Source organism: Cucurbita maxima, unplaced genomic scaffold (genome assembly GCF_002738345.1).
Source record: "Cucurbita maxima cultivar Rimu unplaced genomic scaffold, Cmax_1.0 Cma_Scf00027, whole genome shotgun sequence".
Lineage (NCBI taxonomy): Eukaryota > Viridiplantae > Streptophyta > Magnoliopsida > Cucurbitales > Cucurbitaceae > Cucurbita > Cucurbita maxima.
Window position 1 is genome coordinate 243843 of NW_019272043.1, and position 18819 is coordinate 262661.

An 18819-nucleotide genomic window follows, 5' to 3' on the forward strand; every position below is an offset into this window, starting at 1 on the left:
AAAAAATGAGTCCAGAATAGCATTTCTAGAACTGATGCTCCTTAATTCCAATGAAGTAGGACCCTGCTGTTGCTCGTTTGAACAACCACCTGCCAATCAATGTAAGTCCATTCTTCTAGCTTGTTTTGAAACTGTTTTTTTATTTTTATTCTTTTTGTTTTTAGAACTATTTTTAAGAACTATATATTTGATGACTTGTAAATGCAGCTTTTTATGTTTGTACGTGAATAGAATAACTTTTTTTGATCTGAAAAATAGTGTATTTTTTGTTTTTTTTTTTTTTTTTACATGAACACCCTATAAGTCATTTTTAAAACACATTTAAATGTTTATCCGTACAAGTTATAGATTTGTAACAAATTTAAATATTTTGAAAGTTTTCAATTTTACCTCTAATAGATTTATGAATTATAAAATAATTTAAAACTTTCCAGAACTAAATTTGTTATTGTTTGAGGATCAATCAGACACAAATTGGGGTCGTCGGAGACATGGATGTAGACCGAGAAGACTTTTCCTTTCTCCACCCTGCCCTGTGAACGTCCCTTTTAAATGTGTCTGAAGATGTGGTTTTTATCACTGGCAGCTTGAATGTGTTTGAGATAATGTTACATTTTCGACATATAGTCTAACATCGTTGACTGGTTTAGGGTTCACTACACATGCAGCAGATGATCGAGCTTTGAGCCTCGTTTAAGTTAGTAATTGTATGAATACTAATTTACTAACAACTGACTACTAATTCAAGAGAAATAACACAGGAAATGAAAGAAAATGGACAGTGAAAACCAAAGCACCCTACCACAGAACACTGTAAATAATGGTCAGCCCGCAAAACAGAGAATTCAAAGTCATTCATATCAACTACAGTACAGATTTACAGGTGAGATTATAAAGGCAGAGCAGGAAGCAGGAAGCAGGAAGCAGGAAGCAGCCATGGCCTATGATAGGGCGGCCAATGATATCACTGTCAGGTGCCCATACTTGTGACCCATATGCATTAATCTTGCATCGTATATTTTACTATCATTTATTTTTTTCTTGGTTTAATAATGATGTTTTGCCTTTTATCATTATATAATAGCAACATTTTTTCTTAGGGTTCATGATCGACAAAACTGAAAATTTCAGTTCTAAGATGAAAATGGTGCAATCATCGCCTTAAAAAAAAAAAAAAATATATACATTTTTCTTTACCAGAGAAAATTTTTGAAAAGAACAATTTAATTTCATATTGCATACATGTTCTTGAACTCATTGTTATGAATCTCAATATCAGACATGACAGAGCGGGAACAGGATTTGGATCTGTTCCCCATTGAAGACCTCCTTATGCTCCTCAGATTTGATGCTTCAATTCTATGTTTAACCACCCAATAGCACATTGTCCCCAATGTGGTGGCCATTATGGTGGTTCCGATGAGCGTCACTCCGATCGCCAGCCACCTCTCTCGCTCTCCAACGACCACGAACGACAGCGCCAAGAACGCCACTGATATTAGTACACAGGCTAGCCACATTAGCTTGTTTATAATAGCCATCATCTGCTTCTTGGCTTGGCTTTCAATAACCACAACTGATGTTTGAACTACCACAACTGCTAGAGATAAGAACAGGGCTATTGAATCAAAGATGAAAAATATTATAAATGGAGCTCTCGATGCGATGTTTGCTTCACCGAGCGAGAAGCCTGGTGGTATGTCTTCGGGATCGTCCACATACTGACCAGGGACTGTAAATATGGCTGCAAATGCCACTGTGGCTATAAGAACAGCAACCACGGTTGTGGAATTTATGGCATTGTTTAGGCCTTCCGAATGCATTTTGTTTAGGCGTTTTTCGATGCCTTGGACTCGTCTTCGTGTTTGTCGAGTGTGTTCAAGTTGGTGATGAACTTCATGCTTTATATCACTTACGGTTTGCTTCAATTCCCTTGCTGGATTTGTCACTACTGGTTTGATTGCTTTGGCATTCTGCACACCATGCTCTTTTAGAATCAGAGCAATATCGGAGTTCCCGGTGTTCTCCGCCGTGTCAAGGGCAGTCTCTCCCGACCGGTTTATCGCCTTCGTGTTCGTTTCATTGTGCTTGAGAAGCATTTTAACAATCTACGCATAGTATACCAAAAGTAATGTCACAAAAGCATTCTAACGCTCGCTCATGCGTACACATACAAACTTTGAATCATTACCTCAGTTCTGCCCTTCCTTGCAGCTATATGCAGGGCAGTATTGCCTTTATTCTCAACCATAATCATAGACCGCGAATCCGCCTTGATCAGCTCCTCAACCACCTCAAGGTTCTGCCCTTTCACCGCCATTTGCAGCGCCGTTTGCCCCTTCTTATCGGTCCTCGTCGGGATGATCGGCTCCGTCGTGATGAGCGCTTTAACGACGTCCACATGTCCATTTCTAGCTGCAGAATGCAGAGGAGTTTTGCCATTGCTTCTAGCAATGGTCGCCAATCCGCTGCCGGCTTCCAATAGAAAATTCACAATCTCTGTGTGGCCTTGCGCTGCAGCCGTGTGCAGCGCCGTCGTGTTCGATATGTCGACCGTCATCGCCAATTCCGGATGAACCTCCATTAGAACTCTCAAAATCTCTGCAAAAAACAAACAATTGGGAACTGATTTGATCTTTCCGATTTCGATCAAACAAAGAAAATTGATGAAATTTGATGAGAAATAAAACATACCCAAATAGCCCTGTTTTGTTGCAATGTGAAAAGCATCGAACCCATTTCTTGCTTTGATCTCAGCGTCAGCCAGATCGTAATATTTCAACATTTCTCTTACCATATCGACGTAACCGTACTCGGCGGCGACGTATAAAGCCGTCTCGCCGGAATGATTTTGCTTTGCCAATAATTCCCTCAAGTCAATCTCGTCGGCTTTCGTCAGAAGTTCCATCGCCGCCGTTAGATTTCCAGCTCTCGCAGCGGTATGCAATGGAGTGTCATCCCTTTTTCCGGTCAATTGCTTCGTCATCTTCTTCCTTGGCAAGCTTTTCTCCGCCGCCCGCGGCGGAGTTCTGGCAGTTTCCAACATCAGAATCGACGAAATTTGTTTTTCCCCCAATTCCAATCACCAAATTAGCCTCTTTTCTTCCTTTTCTGAAGAACCCAGATCGGAAAACCTCATTTTTCGTCAAAGATTATCACTTTTTTGTTAGAACAAATCAAGCTCTGTTTTTTTTCTTGTTCTTCTGTGCTTCGATTGAATCCCATTCCAATCCCCACTTCTGAAAAACGTATCACGAAAAAGCCCAATCAAATTAAACCGAATTCCAAGCTTCTGTTTACCCACCAAAAAAGCCTCAAGAAACCCTTTCTTGGAATCAAAATCCCGAAGAAAAATGAAAGAAAAGAAACCCCATTACCTATTTGTAAAGAAAAAAAACAGAGGAATCGCCCAAAAACTCTCCGATGATGAACTCACATGGCTATATATACACAGAAAAACACGAAAGCTTTAGCGCCTCATTAATGGCGAAAAGGAAGAAGACGAAGAAATCAAAAAAGGAAACAAGTTCAAATTTATATTATTATTATGGAAGAGGAGGAAGACAGCGCACATGTAAGCAACCAATCGAAAAACTACTTTAAAGTTTTTGTTTTTCCTTTTAAAAATGTGAATCAAAAGAGACCTTTTTTAAGATCAAAATCGAAACGAAAAGGCTTTTGAAAAGTTGGTGATAACGAAGAAGAAGAAGACGAAAGTTGTGAGATTAAAAATTTGTGTAAAGAATCTTAAATTTTTAAATGTTAAATGGGAAAGAAATTGAAGGATGGGATTGAAATGGAGAAATGGAGCATCAAAATTAAGAATAATAATTAGGAAATTCTTTATATATATATATATTAAAAAATAAAACACAGAATTAAGATAGCCCCTCGCCAAAAGTAATCGTGTTAATCACGCGCCACACATTTTTCACAACTCCTTGTTTTTCAAACTTTTCTTATAACCAATATGAAAAATCATGGTATGGGATCTTAGACAATATTATTTATTTATATCATTTTAACTTAAATTCAAAGTTTGTTTATATTAATATATAAAACTATGGATTTTGATTAATTAAAAGTCAATAAAAGCGTTATCTATTATTAAAAGGATCGTAGGAGACTATTATATTATTATCAGAGTTTAATTCTAATTTAATTTTGGATTATTGAGTTTCTATGTTTTGATTTATAGAGTTCAAATATTTTAGTTCTATCTCGTAATGTTTTTTATTTATTTAATATTAAATTTGACGGTGCAAAATAAATACGTATATAATAGCACAAAATTCTACTTAATTAATACAAAAGGGAAGATAACAAAAATAAATATTTTGTTCGGTACATTTTTATTTTGAAGTCAAATCATAAACTAATTCATAAAAATTGAGGTTAACAAAGAACATAATATCTAAACTCAATCAATTGAAATGGATACCTCAACGGTTAGCAAAGAAATAAATTTCACCATTTATTGAACTTTGAACTAAAATAAAAATAAAAAAAAAAGAAAAGAAAAACGAGAACTGGTTGATCATAATGTAAATTCAATTATAATCTTGATTAAAACAAGAGGAGGCGCGTGAGGAATACGAGCACAATCTAGCGAGTAAGTCAACGAGGTAATTAAACTTGGTGATGAGAAGGAATGAATGGGATCCAACTTGTGGGGACACGCGGTTGACTGCGATTGGGCTTCACTAAAACAAACAAATTATCCTTGTTGGCAATTACAATTATAGCTCTAAATTAAAATTTACAAAAGAAAAAAAATAATTAATTAAGAATTTGAAATTTATTCTATTGTCTTTTTTATATTTTGAAACATGTACTCCTAATAAAAAGTTAAAATTATTATTATTTTAAATGAATTTGATAAATATAGATAATTTTATTGAAAGTAAATAACTAAATTTAGATATTTGGAAGCAAAAAAAAAAATATATATATATATATATATATATATATATATTCTCCAACTATTGCATATCAGTAAACGCCGTCGTTTTAAAAACCCAAACATAGTATATTGTATTGTATGTAGAATCCGACACAAACTGAAAAAAACATGTGGTTTATCCAAACTAATAAAATAAGAGAGTGAGAGAGAGAGATGAAGAAAAAGATGAATTTCAAGTTCCGACCAACTGTACATATAAAAACAATACAAACCACCAAAACCAACCGAATTGCCATTCAATCAAACCTCTCACACTTATTAATATAACATTTTTCTCTCTCTCTCTCTCAATCAAACCTCTCACACCAAAATTAAACACGACTCTCCACAATGATATGATATTGTCCACTTTAAGCAAATCCTACCTCACATGGTTAAGTAAGAGCGTGAATCACCTCCCTTATAATTGAATTGAATGATATTATTTCATAATACAAATATTTTGGTGTTCCACTTGTGATTTTTTTGAACACATAACCTTAATATACTGAATTTATTTGATTCTTGAACGCAAGCATATGCCAAATCACAAACTACGAGAATAAATTATAAAAGAAAGCAAATAATAGTGTGCATATATAGAGGGAGTAGCTAGCAAATGGGACCGAAAGTATTAAATACTTGGAAATAAGGTTCAAAAAGAGAATAGTGGCTACTGAAATTATTGCCAATTATTTAATTATCAAAGTTTTGCATGGATATGTTAGGTATTAAAATATTGTGCCCAAAGGGTTGATTGCCACAATATCTATATTTGTTACGATTCTGATGGGAAAGGGAACGAAGATGTCACATGGGCTGCCTTGGTGTTTGTTTGTATCCAGGTTACCCAATAATTAATTAAAAATGTTGTATTATTCTCACCAACATTTCATTTCTCCTATTACTATTAGTTTCTTTTAAATTCAAAATTAAATAAAACAAAATAATGATAATAATATTTTCATGCACCCAAAATTAACATGAATAAAGTGCAATTTATGCTATTAATTCCTATACTAAATAAAATATACAAAACTAAATGGAATTTAATACAACCTTCACTTTCAATTTTGCATACAAGAGATTGTAAATTTTAAAAATCATCAAATAAATCAGACCCATTAGGCACAAAATTGAAGGTTAAAAAACATTAGATACTAAATTTAAAGTTTAAAATCCATAAATATCAATTTGAAGCTTAAAACTCAACCACAAATCTATTTAGTAATCAAATATTAAAAAAATAAACTAATAGAAATAGACAATACAAAAAAGTAAGTCCGAACTTTTTTTAATTAGTAAAGACAAGTTATATTGTATAAAAAGGAACAAAAACAAATGGGATCCTCAATTGGTGCGTTATGCAACGTAACGCGGAAGGAATCTTTTAAAGGCAACTATCCGCACGTGTGGCATGCTTGGTCGTTCTTTGTATTTGGCCCAATTTATCTCACATGAATGTAATGCCTTGTCCATGTGGGACCCTCCATGCTCATCGATAAATAGGCATTTTGTACAATAAACAAACAAGGAAAAGAAAGTCCACATATGTCAAAAATCTAGTAATGGGTTGTTGACTGTGGACTTTCGCCAATGAATGTAGCTTTATTATACAACTATTTGTCTAATCTAAGCTCAGTGTGAGAAACCAAAATGGTGTTTCCGTACTTGGAACAGTGTAACTTTCATAGTGGTTGATTGCCTGATCAATCATTCTACCAACGAACAAAAGTTAATAACTGCTGCCATATCCTCTTCCCATCGAAGTTTTGACATTTATAACACGACTTATTTGTATGTGATATTTACTGTGGGATGGGATGAAATTATTGTCATTCAACTCAAGACATAGTCTTGATTCGGGGTGATGAAAAATGATGGGCTAAGACGAATGCTGTCATTTCCTCTATCCATCTCAATAGTCAAGGGCCTTTCGATTAGGTTCAATCGAGTTTTGACATCTATCACACGACTTATTCATATGGGATATTTACCCTGGGAAAGGGTGAAATTAATATCATTCAACTCCAGACATAGTCTTGACTCAGGGTGATGATAAATGATGGGCTCATAGGATAGTCAAATGTTTCCATTTTTTTTTTCAAGAAGAAAAACTTAATCTATCAACAGCTAATCTAGCTTGAGAATCCCTTAAATTAAGCTCAATGTTACGACTACTGTATTGACTGGCATTTCCCAAAACGATAGTATTAAATTCATAAAAAGACGTTGCTCAAGAAGCATGGAATTTAATATGAAGCTGACTAATAATGCAATAAAATAAGAGAGAAAGATCAAGAACTCAGCAGAACAAGGTACACCAGAAAAGTTTATTGAGATATGAGGCATACCTTCGTGCTTGGTTTTATCTTTATTGCCTTACTGCAAGCATCAAAACGAGATAAAAAGAATGGTTGATTAGTAAAGTCAAACCCTGCATCACAACATTATCATACTTTCCTTTAAATGGAAGCTAAAATGTTATAAGCAATCTCAAGATAAGCTCACCTTTGGATCCCAAGGCGTCCTTTGATTGTATAAGAAGATCATATGAAAAGGAACTGGAGTAACTCGAAAGTCATCTCTATTGTCGCTATTGGGGCAGAGCCCAACATTAGTTAATGATTAAATCTGCCCTTATTAAACACAATCTATCATAGAGCATTTGCTTGTAATACTATTTAGGGAAAGCTAATTTATTTGACTAATGTAAACTTTGACGAGATGGGTCTGAGTTGCATCTTTTCTAGTATGTAACTTATGTCATAGTAAATCTGGATGGCTACTAATTGAAACTTCTGAAAAAAGATCCCTGGTTGCCAGAAATTTGGCTTTAACTGCTTTCATACATGTTCTCGAGTCTATTCTTGGATAAATTCCCCAATCCATGTGAAAAGGCTGAGAACTCTAATGATCAGTAATGAACTTATCGCCCTTGGCAGCTTGTAACATCAACTTATAGAGAAAAAATCCACCATGATGGCAGCCTGGCATTCTGGACGTCATGTTCTCTATATCAATCTGAAACAGGTGACCTCATAAATCTGAAAATCTTAGTAAATAAACAAGTAAATAATGTTTGATGTGCTCATAATTCTTGCGTCTTTCTTTTATAATCCTAGCCAAAAGTTGTGCACTAAGTAATATCTATAATGTGAAAGAGAGACTGTCAAGTTATGATCCTAGCCAAAAGTTATGATCAAGGGAAAGCATCAATATATGCATCTAAATTTCAACAAGAACAATTGAATTGCACCCTATTCTAGCCTAGTACTTTCTAATCCTTGCCAAGAAATGATGCACCAAACCGAACCTTGTTTCTATGTTGTAGCGAACTATTTGAAATTCAACAACTAGCTTTGCAATCTTTTTAGATTTGACAAGGCGAATGTAGTCTTGATTGAACAATCTTTTTCACAGTTGCATCACTTATGAATTCAACCATAGCCTTTTTGGGTTGAATAGGAGAATTGTAAGCCACCTGGTAGTTTCTAGATATCAGAGCATTTTCTTAGTTTATACCAAAATGGAAGGAGGATAACCATATGAAATCAGTCAAATCTCTGTTAAGAATGGTGATGGGAGGTATACAAGACTCAGACTTGGAAAGAAGCAATGTAGTGCTCTCTTCGTTTATAGCTTGGCATGTCTCATCGTTGAAAGAATCAACTAATTAATATGTGGAGTGATTTCAAGTAGCCCTCATGTGTCCATCAAAGTATTATGAATTCAACTTCTATACGACATGTCTCCCTTCACCTCAAATCTTTCATGGTCAGTCATCTTCACTTCTATCCTTCATCAACCAATTCGTGCTGGAACGCTGAGCCATTTTGAATGATCTTCGAGTACAATTAAATGTTGAAGGGAAGTGGATTTTTAAGCTAGGGAACACGGCGTTTTCTAAACTACAACCATATTGACTTGAGATTGTCAGCTTGGTGATCCGCAAAGTTGGAATCAAGAAACTCTAGTCCTTTACTAGTTTTGGAAAGGATTGGAAACGTAGCCTTTAAACTTGCCCTACCTACAACAGCGGGGAACCAGTGCACCTTCCATGTTTCCCAGCTATAACTCACCATGGGCACCAACTTGAACCCAACACTATTAACCCTCTGCCTGTTTCAGTTCAGAGCCGTGGTCCCATGAATCTGCCACAGTGATGTTTGTATTGTGGGATAGACCGAGGAGCCTAAGATATCAGCAAGGAAGCCATTGTATTGAATTACTTAGGCTCAAAGAATGCTACGCGGGTCATTCATACAGGCAAGAATGAGTGAAGTATACGCTTTAGTAGAAGGGGTGGGAGTCTTTTCCTTAAATAAATTCTGTTAACAACAAATTGAAGCAGTAGGGACACAAGAAGGGGAAATAGGGGCATGAAGATGCCAAGAGGGTGATGTAAAGGAGAGGAGTTAGTTGTATTAGGGACTTCTAGCTTCATTTTGGAGAGCAAAAGGCCTCTCAAATGTCTGGAAGTTTTGCAATTCTTCTTTGTTAATTAAATATTGTTATTGAATTCACTTTTCAAGCTCATCACAATTCAGATGTGTTTCGGTCTCAGTAAATGGATACACTGATAGAAAAAAAATTGTACTAACCGATGGAACTGTATAAAGTTGAGTGGACTCGTAGCCATCTTGTGCATTGGTATACAAATCTTGAATTTCCACAGACTCCAGACTGCACTTCATGAAGAAAAAAGCTGCTGGTCGAACATTTAGTTCTCTGCGGGATATACCAATAAAAACTGGGTTTCTCTGCGTAAGTTATAAGAAGAGCATATTACAAAATGAAAAAAAAAAACTTCGAAAAGCAATTAATTGACTTGCGCCATCACAACAGATAGCTCCTCCCACTTGAGGTTTACAAAAAAAAAAAACAAGATTAGGAGCCTCTTAGACAAAATATATCATCTAAACTTGTAATTGAGCAGATAACATGAGTTGAGAAAGGGACTAAAATTTGGACCGCTAGACTAATAAAAACTACAGAAAGTGACGGGGCTTGTAACTATGTTATTACCATCACACATTTAAATTGATGAAATAAACTCTTATCAGCTTTTCTTATAAAAATAGAAAATTTCATAAAATATAAAACCAAAAAAGAAGGTACATGGATAACTTAAATGATAGAAGACACCAAGCACCCTACTCATCATCAGAGAGACGAAGGGATTAACATACAAGGGATTCAGGCGGTACTCCAATTTCTTCCACAACTTCACGAATAATGCTGTCAAACATCTCCTGTGAAACCTTTCCGTTAATGGTATTGGAATCTTCAAAACCCTTCACATGGTCATGAGATTCTATCCCAAGCTCTTGAGGCTGCAGATTTTGGACATTTTGTTACTGGAAAGTAGATGGGCAGGCACTGCAACAATTTTCAACGGAGGCAGAAAAAAAAGAAAAAGAAACAAATAAACAAAGATTGTGTGCATACAAATATATATACACTGCTTTGACTAATTGAATATCTTTAGTGTATGTGTAAACAAAAAATTGGACCAAATAACGAAGCCCAATGATCTGCTTGTTTTGAGGACGATGGCCATATTCAGAACTCAGCACTATAAACAATCCAAAAGATTAAAAACTATAAACATGACAATGAAACACTGAAATTACAACGGATATACCTCAGGATGACCTCCTGGAAATACAAAGTGACCTGGAAATTCACCTACATTATTACTTCTTTGCAACAGAATTATTTTCCCATCTGATGTCTCCACAATAGCACCATTACCCAGAGGACTTGAGGTGTGCTGACATCGAATACAGTCGTCTGCAGGGAAAAAATTCTGAAAGAAAATTAGTTGCAAATAATCCTACCATTTCAATGGGTTGTGAATTAATTTCCAGAGGATATGCATTCTCGATACTTGAGTTTCAAGTATCCAGTGTTTCAAGCAATGAATAAGGATATAAGCAACACTAACTCTAGCATAAACGGTTTGCAAGAACTTAGCAATGTTCAATAAATGGATCTTGTTTCAAATTATAAAATTATGGAGAGTTACCTTCTGCTGGAACAAGGAATTTTTCCCACAATGGGCTTAAGTTTGTTCCCACAAAAGTCCTAATAAAAGGAATTATGAGATAAAATTGTTAGTAGACAAAACTGACTTCAATAATCACCATGTTCAAATTAGTATCACGCCTTTTTCTACTAGCCACCATTAAAAATATATTCACATATTTGTTTGATTGATATAATTGCAAATAAATTTGCTAAAAAAATGGAAATCTAATTGTTGAAAATAACATAATTATCAATCATATAAGGAACTAAATAACTTGAGAAAGCTACTTCGATAACGGTAGGAAAATAATATTCTTGAAGGTGGAGAAAAAATATAGGTCTCAAACAAGGAAAAAAAAAGGAAAGAAAGAAGACTTCCTTTTCTAGAGAAAAGTATGGCATGAGTTCAACTTCCAATATATTAACAATGGGAATATTGCCAATGGGACATCACACTTTCCTTCCATTACAATAACTTCTGGGATACTTATCAGAAAAAACATATAGACATAATTCCTAGGAAATCAAAGCTCTTGAAGGACATCAAGCATTAATATGAAAGATAAGGGTACAAAATGAAAAGTCCAAACACATATCAAAATGTTAATACTCATCAAATCCTATAAATTTTGTGAATATATAAATGTAACAGAGATGGAGAAAGACCTATAATCTGTCAAACCTAAGTTGAGGCATACATGGGAATCTTCATTTGAACTTCCTCCTTCACTATGCAATGTTAATCCTCCATACTGAAAATCAATTGGAAAGAGTATATATAGTTGATACCCTATTACCGTAAGAAAAAAAAAAGCAAAAGAAGGTCTAATACATCTGAAAAGTGGAGATAAAATGATGAACTAATAGACTAATACTAAACATTACATCACATTCATCAGCTCAAGGATAAGTTTGAGTTCATTCACTTCCATTACAGGAATATATATTTATATATATATAAAGTTAAAAAAATGAAGACACCCGATTAAATAGGAAAAGAGACAAGACAACACAAGTAGTATTGACATTCTGAAGCAGACAGATGAAACAAAATTTAGATACAGACTAATACCGAACATGATTGAAACAAGTGTTAGTTAAGTGGTTTGCGATTACTTCTAAATAATTTCGATTAAAAAGTAGCTTCAACGCAGACAATTTCACATGTCGCAGAACAGTGATATTACATAAATTATGAATCATGTAATCTATCTAATTGTCGGAAACATATAAAAAAAAACGAGTTAAAGCACAAACAAAATAGTGCAGATAGGATTAAATCAAAATAAAAACACGTACTCTGAACTTTCTCCCATTGAATAACGATGAGTTTGTCTGAAGCCGTTGGTTCCAAATCTACGAGAAAAAAGATTAGAAACAATGTTAGGAGGAAAGGAGAACTGAAAACTATATCCACATAGTATGTTTCCAAAAATTTGAGCAACGATAAACTTCTTGGAACCTTCAAAAGAATATATAAACCATGTTTTTGATACGAACAGGATTCACTTGCCTACAAGACTAACAACTCCTAATCGACGAAACAAATGTAGCGTTTTAGAATATGTAAACACTGGAGCAGAACAACTTAGATGCTTCCAAAATCAAGATTGAAACGATTTAACAATTTCAATAGCCTTGTAAACAAATTATCTCCCTAGCAGTGGCTCAAAACGAAATTTCTAAAGCTATAGCATAAGAATATTTATAATAAAACGAACAAGAAAAAAAAATCCAGCGTCTCACCTCGGAAATGGAATCCTCCAAGCTAGAATCGGGATGCGGAATCCTATCGTACCTCTCGCCAAACGCTACAGAAACCTATCAATCGAGAATTACAAATGTGAATCAGAAATTCAATTACGACTGTGCATATGGATTAGAAAAGATATAATAATGCATGGATTCGGAGAAAGAGAGCGGTAATTAGAGGACCTGTGATGGAGGAAGACCAGATGGACATGCGATTAGAATCTTGAACGGGGAGCATGGATCATCTGCCTTCTCCATGCTAGAGGGGCACTGCAGATCACCTGCTTGATGATATTTTCAATGGAAAAGAAAACAGTGCTAGTAGTACGATGCTGGTCGACAAATACAGTCTTGGGAAATAAAGGGGCGCGGGGACGGGAACTTCTCCGCTATTGTTTCCATTTCTATTATTCCAAAATTTTGTTTAAATTAATATTAATATTTATAAATTCATAAATTTCTTTAAAAAATAATCTTAAAATTTTTAAAAGCCTGACGGATTAGTTTTTTATAAAAACAATTAGTATTTTAAACTTTAAAAAATGTTTTAAAAATTATTTGAATTTTTTAATTTTTATTAATATTTTAATTTTTTAAAAAACTTAAAAAAATATCATTAAACTGAAAAAAAAAATTAAAATATTATTATATGACGCCATTAATACTACAATTCATTATATCTATTAATATATTTCATGAGCATTTACTTGTCCTTATAAAAAAATGATTTATTTCCATTTTCTGCAGATATTATCTTTCAAAATCCACTTTTTTGAGGGCTAATGTCTTCACTAGTATATTGTTTAGTGTCTACTAGTGTACATTCAATCCGACAACCAAATCAACCCAACCCAACAAGTTAGATTAGTATTTTGGGTAGAGTTGGGGTTCATTTCTCTAAACTCGAACTGAATCAGTTCGATTTCAGATTCATGGGGAAAAAGTTCAGGTTGACCCGAGACAAATAAGATATATAAAATATATTATGAATTTTTTTGTATTAATAGGTTTGTTAGAGTGGTTCTAAGGCCAGTTCAATGACACTCACCCGAGTTTGACGTTTGTCAAGTACATGTTTACATATTTATATTATTATTATCTATTTGTTACGATATTATTATATTATAATTTTTATTTTTCGATATTTATATTATTATTATCTATTTTTTACGATATTATTATATTATAATTTTTATTTTAGATATTTATATTATTATTATCTATTTTTTACGATATTATTATATTATAATTTTTATATATTTTTATTTTTCGAGGTTATAAATAGGCCTATTTCAATTAAAATATTTTTATATATTTTCTTAAACTAATTTTTTTTTATGGTTTATTTAATTTCATGATCTTTAACCAATTATTAAGAAATGTGATACAATGTTGAACTATGTTAATATGTNACAATTTTCGTGGTTGTTTTTTATTGTTTTTTTTTTTTTTTTGTCAATAATTATAGATTGATTTGTGTTTGTTTGTAAACTTTTAATATATTTTATCTAAGATTGTATTAGAATAATTATAAATTGTAGATAAATAAAACTTAAAAAAAAAAATTGACAATGGGTTGGGTTGGGTTGTGAAAAGTTTCGAGTTGGGTTGGGTTATCAATCCAACCAACCCGAACTTTTGGGTTGGGTCAAAAAAGTCCCCCAACCTAGACCATGTATACTCCTACTAGTGTCTGACTCTAGCACTAAGTGGAACGAAGCAGTGGATATAGAAAACTCTCTCTAATATACGCGTTTTAAAATCGACGATTGACGCCTATAAGTAACTGACTAAAGTAGACCGTATCCATTAGCGGTGGGTTTATTTTTTTTAAGAAAAACATCTAAATTATTAATCAAATTCCCACTTGAGATCTTTCAAAAAACAGTGTAGAGACTAATAATATTAAAATATTATTTTACGAATTAAAATTTATAACGTAAATTAAAAGAATATTATAATTATAACTTTACCATTTTTATGTTGTGGTCCGTAGGAATTTATTTGGGGTTAGAGTAAATGCTTTTGAGATAGAATGTGAATGGCCTGATAGGATATGAACACGTACATTATTGAATTTAGCGACACCGGCTGTGACCATACTACTATCTTATTTCTAATTTTCACCCAATAATGTCTTGCCACGTTTCATCCTTTGGTTCGGCTGTTTAAATACTATGTGACCAATGGGTCACTTTTTTTCTTTTTAAACTCTTAGACTCTAGAATGGTCTCCACTAAAAAAAAAGTTCCTTTTAATTAATTATTATTGTTATTTATTTTGAAAATATTTTCTAATCAATTTCATGTGATTACAACCCAAGATACGGACAACACGTGAACAAACGTCATAATAAACACATATTTCCTTTCGTGTATTCTATAAAAGTTAGATATTTATGCATCCAAACACATGAAAGTAGTATTGTACATATGGTTGGGTCGGGTGATTGGAGAACCGAGTTGAATTTTAAGAAAATAAAAAAAAATTGGTTCAGTTCCCGAGTTGAACTTCTTTTTATTGGGTAAACTCAACCAATTCGACCAAGTAAAAGCTATGGTTTACAACCGAACTGAATTCAAACTCTAAGAATGTTATGAAAATTAAGAATATTTGACAGGTAAGTATTTGATATTATAGTTTTATGAGATCTTAGTTATTAATATAATAATTTTAAAAAATATATTTTTAAGAAAAGCAAAACTCGAGGAAGAACTCCACTAAACCTAATTTGAAAATAAAGAATTGAGTTGAGTTAGGTTTTGAATTTGTAACGGCTCAAGTTCATCGTTAGTAGATATTGTCCTCTATGACTTTCCCGTCTTCCAAATCAAAAGAAAAAGCACATGTAAGGCACAGGTTGATCACACAGCGAATCTCTATCTCTCTCTCTAGATATCTAAAGATGGAGAGAGATGTGAAAGTAATAGTCTTATGTTATGGTCGTCTTCCAACTTACGACTTTTACGCTACTACTAATATGATGTGAGAAGGCACAAACAAAACATCTGTAGAGACATCATCTTATTGTACAGCTAAAGTCATATTTGTTAGATGGTCAAGAACTTCAATGGTTAATAAGTGTTCTCAAATTGGATACGAAGAACTTTTACTTTCATGTACCGCATTGGTTATGATTCCTACATTTTAACTCGACAATTTGACTTAATATGACCTGTTCTTTCGGGGTTCCTCTTAAAATTTTAAAACACGATGATTCATTGCTCTCTAGACAGATAAAATCAAGAACTCATTGATAACAACCATTAAACACAAACTTAAATTAATTTCATAGTTAATATCTCCATTTTCACTTGACTTTAACAATCAAAGAAAACAAAACAAAATTAAAAATATAACAATTAAACACAAATAACAAATTTTGAACACAATCAAGTAGGAGGGAAACGAAGTTACCAAATTATTATTAAAAAAAAAAAAAAAAAAAAAAAAAAAAAAAAAAAAAAAAAAAAAAAAAAAAAAAAAAAAAAAAAAAAAAAAAAAAAAAATCAAACCTTATTCAGGGAGTTTGAAGGTTGCTATATCTTCATGTTGAATCCATCCATATTTTTCAAGAAATGGGTTGGCCAAAGATTCCGGTGGGTACTCATCAATACAATCATCCCAAACATTGCCGCCGTCCAAATCTCTCGCAACCTCCCACAAACAGCTATTGCATTTAAATCCAGCCCCAAAGCTTATCATCAACACCCTCTCCCCTTTCTTCAACCTCTTCTTAGCTTCCATGTACGCCAGAACATACCACAAACTACTCGCCGATGTGTTCCCAAATCGGTGCAATGTCATCCTCGCCGGCTCCAAATCGTACTTCTCCAGCCCCAAACTCACCCCAATTCCGTCGATCACCGCCTTCCCACCCGTGTGGATACAGAAATGATCCACCCCTGTTTTGAAATCCACCGCGCTGGTTTTTGCACCGCCGCTCTGTTTCCGGTTACCCTTTAGTTTTTTCATGAAACTCATGACTAAAAATTGGAGAAGCTCTCTAATGGGTAAGATTTTCGGGGCGATTTCACGGAGGTTGTCGACGAAAGCCCTGGTCGCCGCCTTGGGGAGGTTTTTCCCCAAATGAAAACCGGTGTTTCCTTTGTCGTCCTCTGTTTGGATACAACAACCGTATGATTCATCTCTAGCGCCGTGGTGGGTTCGAATCAGACACTTGAGTTTGAACATTGCTCTGTTTTTCAACGCCGTTTTGTTCGTTAAGAGAATCACACAGCCGCCGGATCGGAATAAGCAATTTGAGAGAATCATGGATTTATCGTTGCCGGAATACCAATTGGGACTTAACGATTCCGATGTTACAACGAGGGCGTTGATGTTTTTGTGAGATTTAAACACTCTGGAAACGATGTCGACGGAGATTAAACTAGCGCTGCAGCCCATTCCGGTGAGGTTGAATACCTTAACGTCGTGCCGGAGTTTGTAATGGTTGATGATTCTAGCGGAGAGAGAGGGAATTGACGACAACATGGAGACGTTGACGACAAGAACATCGATGTCGGAAGGGGAGAATCCGGATTTGTCGAATAGTTTCTGGATGGTGTCGTGGAAGAATTCGTCCATTTCGGAGATCCCATCATCGAGAGTCGGGGAATCTTCACGGGCGGCGAACATGATTCTTGGGCCGTAGGTTTGTTCGCCGATGCCGGAGCTGACGACGGCTTTAAGGAGGAATTTGTACTCGTTAAGACCGAGATTTTTGGTTCTTTTAATGACATCTCCGCTGAATTCTGTGTTTAATTTCCTGTCGTCTGTCGGCTTGTAACATTGGTAGCTCAATATGTAGCATTCTTGGTGTCGTTTTTCATCGAAGTGCTTCCAAATTGTGAAGAGGAAATACAGAAATGAGCAGAAATAGAAGAAACTCAGAAGCTCCATTGACAAACCGATTATGGGCTCTGTTCATACGATGGCTATGTGAGAGAGGAAAAACAGAGGAAGAGAGAGAATGAAACGAAGAACACAAATTATTGGGTTTGGTTTGGTTCGGTTCGGTTTGGAGTACTTTCTAAGCTGGGAAACGCCATCATTTATATAGAACAAATTTAAGTACAACAAAAAATTTGTTTTTGTGTCTAAAATGTTTGATTTTTTTTTTTTTTTTTTTTTTCCCATTTAGGAGGAGACCATGAATCTTCCTTTAAAAAGTTTGGAAAATTTCTTCCTAATAGACTGTGTTTTTAATACCGTGAGGTTGATAGTGATAAGTAATGAACCAAAGTGAACAATATTTGTTAGCAGTAAACTTGAGTTATTATAAATGGTGTTGAAGTTAGTCACCCGAAGGTGCGAGACATTGGTTGGAGTAGAGCTAGACCCTTTTTTATAGTAGACGCGTTTTAAAACTGTGAGGCTAATGACTATACGTAATGATCCAAAGTGGAAAATATGTGTTAGTGGTGGGCTTGAGAGGTTACAAATAGTGTAAGAGTTAGTCACTGGATGGTGAGAGACACTAGTGGGAGTAGGGCTAGACCCTTTTCAAATTAGACGCATTTTAAAACTGTAAGACTAACAACTATACGTAATGGTCCGAAGTGGATAGTATTTGTTAGCGGTGAACTTGAGCTGTTATAAATGGTGTTAGAGTCAGTCACCGAATGGTGCGAGACACTGATCGGAGTAGGGCTAGACTCTCTCCATAGTAGATGCGTTTTAAAACTGTGAGGCTAACGGCTATACATAACGAGTCACAATATCTGTTAGTAGTGGGCTTAGGCTGATATAAATGGTATCAAAGCTAGTCACCGGACAGTGTGAGACACTAGTTGGAGTAGGACTAGGCATTCTTCATAGTAGACACATTTTAAAGCCGCAAAAACGCTGACAATATCTATTAGCGGTGGGCTTAAATTATTACACGACTTATCTCATGAGATCAACAACAGCTTGACTTTACCAGATTTAGTTTCTAAGAAAGCTCGTAAGATACTACATATGTGACACTCATTGTCCACTAGATCAACTTACAACGACTAATAAATATTTTTTCACTCATGAAAGTAGAGGATATTCGAACTTAAGGCATGTGTCCTAACCAGTTGACATACGTTAATGTTTGTCGTGGA

The 18819-nt window shown here is 34.5% G+C and overlaps 3 protein-coding genes across 4 annotated transcripts; all 3 read right to left on the minus strand.

Annotated features, from left to right (window-relative positions):
• Positions 1 to 1217: 1217 nt before the first annotated feature.
• Positions 1218 to 3151, minus strand: LOC111499943 (ankyrin repeat-containing protein At5g02620-like). Its single transcript, XM_023151678.1, has 3 exons — positions 2695 to 3151; positions 2192 to 2601; positions 1218 to 2108 (listed from the first exon to the last, which is right to left on the minus strand). Exons 1-3 carry the CDS (start codon positions 3044 to 3046, stop codon positions 1230 to 1232), a joined length of 1641 nt encoding a protein of 546 aa, XP_023007446.1. The 5' UTR covers positions 3047 to 3151; the 3' UTR covers positions 1218 to 1229.
• Positions 3152 to 7193: 4042 nt separating this feature from the next.
• On the minus strand, positions 7194 to 13116 carry LOC111499944 (nudix hydrolase 9). 2 transcript variants are annotated; one of them, XR_002721026.1, is made up of 10 exons: positions 12911 to 13116; positions 12722 to 12796; positions 12275 to 12331; positions 11642 to 11727; positions 10974 to 11032; positions 10590 to 10738; positions 10135 to 10278; positions 9547 to 9705; positions 7454 to 7966; positions 7194 to 7327 (listed from the first exon to the last, which is right to left on the minus strand). XR_002721026.1 is itself a non-coding variant. In XM_023151679.1 (9 exons), the coding sequence occupies exons 1-9, from the start codon at positions 12983 to 12985 to the stop codon at positions 7853 to 7855; spliced, it is 918 nt and encodes a 305-aa protein (XP_023007447.1). In that variant the 5' UTR covers positions 12986 to 13116; the 3' UTR covers positions 7194 to 7852. The 2 variants fall into 2 exon arrangements, 1 of the variants encoding a protein (XP_023007447.1); XM_023151679.1 differs by having other exon boundaries at positions 7194 to 7966.
• Positions 13117 to 16195: 3079 nt separating this feature from the next.
• LOC111499896 (3-ketoacyl-CoA synthase 12-like) lies at positions 16196 to 17742 on the minus strand. Its single transcript, XM_023151619.1, has one exon. The coding sequence runs from the start codon at positions 17627 to 17629 to the stop codon at positions 16244 to 16246; it is 1386 nt and encodes a 461-aa protein (XP_023007387.1). The 5' UTR covers positions 17630 to 17742; the 3' UTR covers positions 16196 to 16243.
• Positions 17743 to 18819: the final 1077 nt, after the last annotated feature.

Bases quoted from the DNA above. Each gene is read 5' to 3' on its own strand.
- LOC111499943 (XM_023151678.1), bottom strand. From the start codon at position 3,046: ATGTTGGAAACTGCCAGAACTCCGCCGCGGGCGGCGGAGAAAAGCTTG. The intron at 2,602-2,694 runs GTATGTTTTATT...TGTTTTTTGCAG, and splicing joins AACAAAACAGGGCTATTTGG to AGATTTTGAGAGTTCTAATG. The intron at 2,109-2,191 runs GTAATGATTCAA...TACTATGCGTAG, and splicing joins CAAGGAAGGGCAGAACTGAG to ATTGTTAAAATGCTTCTCAA.
- LOC111499944 (XM_023151679.1), bottom strand. From the start codon at position 12,985: ATGGAGAAGGCAGATGATCCATGCTCCCCGTTCAAGATTCTAATCGCA. The intron at 12,797-12,910 runs GTCCTCTAATTA...CTCGATTGATAG, and splicing joins CTGGTCTTCCTCCATCACAG to GTTTCTGTAGCGTTTGGCGA. The intron at 9,706-10,134 runs GTATGTTAATCC...TAACTTACGCAG, and splicing joins GAGTACCGCCTGAATCCCTT to AGAAACCCAGTTTTTATTGG.
- LOC111499896 (XM_023151619.1), bottom strand. From the start codon at position 17,629: ATGGAGCTTCTGAGTTTCTTCTATTTCTGCTCATTTCTGTATTTCCTC.